Source organism: Lucilia cuprina, chromosome 3, assembly GCF_022045245.1.
Source record: "Lucilia cuprina isolate Lc7/37 chromosome 3, ASM2204524v1, whole genome shotgun sequence".
Classification (NCBI taxonomy): domain Eukaryota; kingdom Metazoa; phylum Arthropoda; class Insecta; order Diptera; family Calliphoridae; genus Lucilia; species Lucilia cuprina.
In genome coordinates this window covers 65,495,309-65,502,954 of record NC_060951.1, presented here as the reverse complement: position 1 = coordinate 65,502,954, position 7,646 = coordinate 65,495,309, and the positions used below count along the sequence as shown (strand labels likewise).

The following is a 7,646-nucleotide window of genomic DNA, read 5'->3' as shown; positions in this document are numbered from 1 at the left end:
ATTTAGAACTTTTATAACTGTAAATTTAAATAACAAAAATGCATTGCTTACCAAGAAGTTATAAACTAGTTACATCAAAAAGTACCATTATTACAAACTAAACTGTTTAAGGCATAAATTAACAATTAATTTTTATTGATTTTTTTTTAATGCACTATAATGCATTATTTTTTTATCACAGTTGAGTTGTTATTATATTTTTTTATTTTTTATGTTACAAACGTAATTTTTTTTTTAAATAATTAACAAAAAATAAAACTTTGTACCAATAGAGCTTTATTATTAATTCTGATTAACTTAAAAACAATTAAAATAATTACTTTAAACTTTTTTCTAACCGTTATTTTATACTTGATGACCGGAAATTTTAATAAAAAAATTAATTTTTCAAACGTTTAATAACAATTTATATTAATTTTCGGTATTTTTTTTAATAAATTAAAACATTTAAATCACGTGTATCAAAAAAGATTTTCGCACGATCTTTGAAGTTCTACCACACCGCACAAAGTTTTGCAAATAAATGAAATTAATATAAAGTATTTTGCTACAAAATGTTTTTTTTTTAAATATGTTAACCACCTTAAATTAATAATAAAAATATATCTATGTATATTCTTATCTATATGAGGTCTAGTTACGTTTATCAATAAACAACGTTAAGCGTTTATAACGTCATTTAGTAAATTGTCAACCTATTATCAAAAGCTGTTAAATCGCTTATGAAGTGTTATTATCAAAAAGAAAATATTCAACATATTCGAATTAAATTGAGTTGATTTTGTTTAACACAATTAAGTTTCCATTTCATGTCATTATTTGAAGTAGTATTTAATCCTAGAAATATGAGTGAGTGACTGAGGTGTTACGTTATTTTTGCCAATTTGATATGAATCGAAAAATTATAAATAATTATGATTTTTTAATCAACGTCAGACTTAAATATGTACGTAAAATTGTTTCAATTGCTGTTCGCCATGAACAAACATGAAACGGGGACAAAATTATCACTCATATTTACCTTGAACGTGTATGAATTTATTTTATCTAAATAATTTTTAAATTATGTTTTTATTTTCAATATTATGAAGAAAATTTTAACATGTGAGTGAAAAGTGTTGTTGGATTGATTTGTGAAAATTATGTAAGTTTTTAAAGCTTGTATTGTAGTTGTTTCTAGTTAAATAAATACATTTTGGAAGGGATGCTTTAACCTATTCAACACTTCGATTTGACACATCAAAAATACTAGTTTAACCTTAAGTCCTGAGATATATATTTTTTAATTTAGTATAAATTTACAGTATAATATTCTGAAAAATCTGAAAAATTAGGGGGTTATGGTTTTTTCTACTTGCAGTTGGCAATTTCTGAACATGGTTCCACTAGTCCATGTACAATTATTCAAGTATTTGAGCTATCTAATCTCTGACCATATCAATCCCGTTTACAACAACGGCAATGGCATTGCCTTTGTTAATTTAGAAACAGCATTAACGAAATTTTTTACATGCAAATTAACTTATTTTAAAATCGCCCAACATTTATCTACAACTGTTATACAATATTAGACGCAGTTACCTCTCTCTTATCATATTTGCTTGGAAATGCTATTGGGTTTTAATTATACACTTAACATTCGCTCTTTATGAAATGTAATTTTGATCACATACTGCTGTGTAAATAAAACTTAAACAAATATTAAATAAAAAAAAGCAAAACAAGTGCTTAAAAATATTGCAATTATATTAAGAAAGAAACCCCGATATTTGTAGCATTCATAAATTAATATAAAAATCAAGTAAAGTCTAGAAATTGCTTCGCTACTCTGTATACTTTAGCAATAGTGTCTTTATACCTTATACCACTATAGTAAGAAGCGTGCTGAAAATATTGATCCTACATATACCAATCGGCTTAGAATCACTTTCTGTTTCGATTTAGCTATGCCCGTCTGCCTACCCGGCTGTGTGTACAAGATGATCTGATGGCACATAGGGTAGAAGGGGGACCATAGCCACTATTTTTGAGGCGGCCTCAAATTAAAACCACAATACATATTCTTAATTTTTTCTTGGTTCCGATACTTAGATATGTTGGCTTTAGTTTTATTCCTTTCAATCTTTTTTAACTTTTCCCCTCTGACCAAAAAGGGCGATACCGCCCCATTCTTGGGGTAAATACGCCAAGGGGATGGGACAGATTTGTCATTAGTAAAATGAAAGAAAACATTACAAAAATAAAAACTTATTTTGCTGTTTTATACTTTAATTCATTAAACAAAGTATAATATTTATTGTTTATTTCACAAAACTTAACAAAAAAATAAAACAAATTATTACTGATTTTTTCTATATTTCAACCAAATTTTGTTCTACATCACAAGCATTACATATATTTGGCGCATGTTCCCCACGGGCAGCTCTGGGGGTTAGTTTCAATTTTTTTCGGGCTTCAAATTATATTATCGAAAATATTATTATGTCTTATTGTTCACTATTATTGACGTCCTAATACTGACCAAAATATTTTTTATCACAAAAAGTTTACACAGTGAAATATTTTCACAGCCCTTAAAAAAAAACAATTAATCATGTCTGTTAATGTTTCAAATTTTCAGGGATGATAGATAATCGGTAAACAAAAACAAAATTTGATAATGCGATAAAATCGATTACTCAGTTTTCAAGTTATTCGCTATTGGCAGATGTGCCCCTATGGCGTATGATCCCCCTTATATCCTACTTTTCTTTTGGCACAAGGAGAATTGAAAATGTTTCAAATCTTTCCACATGTATCACTATAAAAGTCGGCATAACTTAGTTTTATATAAGTCTTAATGACAATTTTTGTAATGATCGGGTCTTGAGTTGATGGTCAAAATTCACTTATAAACTCATTATGATATTAGTATCATAATGATAAACACCCTCCATCCTTATTTATAAAAATAATGTACGCCCACTAAGCCGGTTCTTAGAAAAACCACAAGTTTTAGAATTAATGTTTCATTTATATTGAACTTGATTTAGAGCATATTCTATTATAATTATGCATTTTGAACCTTTTGGTTGCATATTTAGGAGAAAGAGACCATTAATGGTTAGAAAAATAAATCAGAAATATTATCACATAATTAGTAGTCATATGTCTATTATTCATTCATTATAAATACGTATCATTTTATAACACTGCAATAATAACTCTTATCTATAATATTGATGATTTCAATAAATTATCATTATAATGTCTAATAGGTATTATCGTTTGACTAGCTTAATTTATATTTTATTGCCAAAAAAAAAAACAACTTCACAAATAAATCAAAGTATAAAGTAATTTTAAAGTCATTTGATTTAATCAATAAATAATAAGCACTAAATTATCAATTAATAAACAAAATAATTAAAACACATTCATTGTACATTATAAAAACAGTTGGGAAATTTAACTTCATTAATAAAATTAAAACATATATGATCATTTAAAAATGAAAATAAGTTAAAAGGCCAATTGATCGATTTTCATATTATAATAAAATAAATTGAAATGGTTAACGATAAATTTTTATCAGATAATGAAAACCAAATTGTTGAGCTTTAGTTTTAGCATGAAAAACATGCAATATAAATAAAAATTACGTCAAACTTAACGTCGATTAATCAACTTAAAAGTTCTATTATTGTAAAGAATTTTATATAACAATATTTTATTTGTATCATAAAATTGAACAAATATAATTAAATTGCTGTTTATAAAATATAAAATTTTATTATCAAATGTCTTTAAGGAGTATCCAATTTAAAATAGATAAAAAATACAATCCCTTTTTATAAAAATTTCCAATAGAAATATAAAAAATTAGCAATGTATTTGTAAAAACATTATTAATCCAATATAGATTCTTCTGAAGCTATTGAATCCATAGACAATTTTGTACCATTATTCACATCTAAAGGATTGTACTCATTAAAATTAATCACACGCGTATTATTTATATTTTGTACTGGACGAGCATTGCGAATAATACGAGTTTTACCATTCAAACTTAAAATTTGACGAAATTCATTTAGTTGACGTTCACTAATGGCCAAGGGTTCGGGAAATACAAACCATTCAGCACCTTGATAACATGGAGGTTCAGTTATAGAACCTCCATAACTGTAGAAACCTGAACGAAATTGATGACATAAATAGGAAAGAGGAAAGGGTGGTATTTCGATTTTTGTTCCAGGATTTTGAATGCGATGTAGATTTTGTATGATGGGATCCAAATAAGGATTATGGGCAGAAACCTTAAAAACATATAATTATATTTCTTATTTTATTTGGCATAAAAAATAATTATTTAAATAAAATTAACCTCATAAAAATAGGCCACCATTAGTAAGTCATAACTTGAGACACAATCCCCATTGGGTCCAGTGCGATGCATAGCTTGCAGTTCTAAAGGAAATTTCTGATAATTAAGCATATGCTCAGAACCCTTACTATTCAAAAGGCTCCAACGGAAACATAATTGAACAAAGCTATAACTGGCCAATAGATCAGCACCACTTAAAGTAGGGGTGTTACCCGTATAACTAGCACTAACTATAACTAATAGGAAAATATTTAAAATATTTGAAATAAATTTTATTTAAATATAACACACCCGTATGACCCGTATTCTCCATTTTTACACTACAGGGCAAATCGTCATAATGATTCCATGTCAAAAGTTCACGTATGGGAAATTTTTGTGTTAAATGATCTATGATATTTATAGGCGATTGATTTTCACCTGCACAACTCCAAGTATGAGGTCCTAAGAAAACAATTCAATAATTTAAAACTAAATGTTTACACTATTAAGGCTCACCCCTTTCCGCGCCATAATCAATTGCATTTCTTAGCGAACATATATTATTTTCATAATATCCTGGTATTGTACTCATGCATCTTCTTACAGTTGCATTACTAAAATCACATATTAATTTTGCCATATGAACATTGGATATTATAGCCACAGCTAGTAAAACACTAAATAGAAACACCACTATGGGATATTCCATGCTCGCGGCTATGACATTGTAAATTGTACGAAATATATAGTTCATTAAGGAACACAAAGAACAATCTACCATTTAGAGTTTGTTTTTTTACGGATTGTTGTTTAATTGTAAATTATTTTGATTTTAGAAATTAAATTTAAAAAATTGTTTGTTAAAAATTTTCTTTTGTTCGACAGCAATTCAAAATATACAAAGTTTTTCAAAGTTATTGACAACTTGCTAAAAGGAAAATAACAGGGCTTGTAATAATAAATTTAATAAAAAAGGAAACCGAAATAAAAAAAATTGGTTACAGCAACTAACTAACTAACAAATTCAACAAGATTATGATCCCTGTAATCATAGATTCATTTGCCGCAACTATATTATGTTAAATTTTACTTTTATATGACAGTCACTGTAATTATTATAGTGAATGTTATAACATAACATATTATAATAGAATTTCTGCTAATAAAGTTATACATTTTCCAGTACATACTTCCGACACTTTAGTTTTTGGCAGCCGCTTAAGGTCCGCTCTATGTTTCTTTACGACAGCTATTATCATATAATTTAAACATGATTTTTACTAACTTAATAAATTTTAATATAAATGAATAAAAATGAGTTCACACTAAATTCCAAAGTACACTATTTGTTGCGTGATACGATGTTTTTTCGATGACTTTTAAATTTATAGTTTTTGTTTTTGGCAAAAATGATATAATTTTTAAAAGTGCAAAAAAGTTAAATAAAAAGATAAACGCTTGAACTATTGTAGGCAGTAAGTGAGTACGTCAACGCAATTGAGTAATGCGACGCTTACTAACTGTCCAATGAAAAAAAAAACTAAAGTATTTAATTGTTAATAAAATACAACAAAAAGAAATCAGCGGCAATTGATGTGAATGACTGAACAATTTATGAAATGGAAAATTCTTTAAATTAATAATAAAAATTGCATACGATTTAATTGAAAGTGTAAAAACGAACAAGAAGAAGAAACAACTACAAACAAAACCAACAAATTTTCATAAACATGTGATGAATTGTATTTATTAAGAAAATTAAATAAAATTAAATCTGTTTAAAGAAATATTTCATATATTGCAATTATTAATAAAGAAAGTACCGGTCTCACAATCTTAAAGTTATACATATTCTACTTATCAGATGTAGACCTAATGTAGATGTGAAGATTAATGGTAAATGGAAAAGTAACTTGATTGGTTGTTTAAATAACATGTGGTTGATTATTATCAATGTATTTATTTATTTATATTAAGTATAATAGATAAGAACGCTGAACAAGACAAAGGTTTAATTTACATCAAAACTTAGCATACCACCCTCGTTATTTTTTTTTCAGAGGTAAGCAAAGTTATTTCAAATCGCCTTTTTTAAATGATCCCAAATTTGTTGATTCAATAAACGTTATTTGACGAAAACAAACAAACAAATTCATACACCATAAACTAATTCAGAAAACATTTTAAAAAGAAAAAAACTTAGCTTAGAAATAGATGAAAATAGTTGTTTTGTTTATGTGTTTAAATGACAGAAAATAAAAATAATAAATTTATCAGCAAATTACCAAATGAGAGACAGGTAAATTTAAATTTCATTATACAGGGTTGGCAAAATTGCTACATTTGTACTTTTTTGGTACAATTCGACGAATGTTGTTCCTTCTAAGCAGAGATCCTAGCGATCTGAAAAGCGAAGATACTAATACGGAATCATTTTGGGACCGGGATCGGTTGTGATTATTTATGTTGATTGTCAAGCTGCTCTCCGAGCTTAAGCTTGTCACATGGTACATTCACAATTGGATGCATATTATAGGAATGCCCTTAGGGAGGGCATTGTTATCGTGAGATTGTGTTGTGTGCCAGGACACTATATCGGGGGAAATTGTGTTTTATAAGAGGACAGGATTCTGTCTCTTTATTATCTTTCTATTTATATATGTATCTTCTTTTTTTGCTATCTTCCTATTGTCTTGGATTGTTTTTGTAGTGTTCTTTGTGTATCTGTTTTTGAATCTTCACTTCTTGAAGGGAATCACGATGGACCTTATGATCACCGAGTAGATATACAGTTTGTACAAACCTAGGTACAATTTGATCTTCAAAAGTACAACGGTACACCAAAGAGTACAATTTTTGAAATAATAATTTAAAAATTGTACTTTTAACGCAAAGTAGAAAGAAGTACTTCGTATATTGTAAAGAATATTGGAAAAGGTTATAACCGGTCAACATTTAATAAAGAAAGTATTCATTAGGATTATTTTTGTATCCGATCGATTTCTAGAATATGTAGAATATGTATATGTATAGAATATTAGTCTTTTGTTTAGTTTATGAGCTCTTCTACTGCCTAGACTAGACAATATAACAATCTAACGACTTATCTACACACTAGTCTATAGTATAGTTTATAGACTATTCTATCCTTTGTATAGTTTATAGATTACTCTATCATAGGAGTCGGCGTGAAATGCTTTTGTTTTATATTAATATAAATTAGCAAAAATATAGATTTGATTCAATCGGATTATTGTTGTTTTGTACAACTTAAAAATTCTATTTGCCATCCCTGCAACAG

General features: G+C 27.4%; 1 protein-coding gene across 2 annotated transcripts; it reads right to left on the bottom strand.

Annotated features, from left to right (window-relative positions):
* Positions 1-3,745: 3,745 nt before the first annotated feature.
* On the bottom strand, positions 3,746-5,246 carry LOC111674791 (putative carbonic anhydrase 3). 2 transcript variants are annotated; one of them, XM_046946422.1, is made up of 4 exons: positions 4,862-5,246; positions 4,655-4,807; positions 4,364-4,593; positions 3,746-4,295 (listed from the first exon to the last, which is right to left on the bottom strand). In XM_046946422.1, the coding sequence occupies exons 1-4, from the start codon at positions 5,124-5,126 to the stop codon at positions 3,888-3,890; spliced, it is 1,056 nt and encodes a 351-aa protein (XP_046802378.1). In that variant the 5' UTR covers positions 5,127-5,246; the 3' UTR covers positions 3,746-3,887. The 2 variants fall into 2 exon arrangements, with proteins under 2 accessions (XP_046802378.1, XP_023291214.2); XM_023435446.2 differs by having other exon boundaries at positions 4,364-4,599; positions 4,862-5,244.
* Positions 5,247-7,646: the final 2,400 nt, after the last annotated feature.

Excerpts from the sequence above, each read along its gene's own strand:
- LOC111674791 (XM_023435446.2), bottom strand. The coding sequence starts at position 5,126 with ATGGTAGATTGTTCTTTGTGTTCCTTAATGAACTATATATTTCGTACA. Across the intron at positions 4,808-4,861 it reads TGATTATGGCGCGGAAAGGG|GACCTCATACTTGGAGTTGT; the intron begins GTGAGCCTTAAT and ends TTGTTTTCTTAG. Across the intron at positions 4,600-4,654 it reads GGAGAATACGGGTCATACGG|TTATAGTTAGTGCTAGTTAT; the intron begins GTGTGTTATATT and ends TTTTCCTATTAG.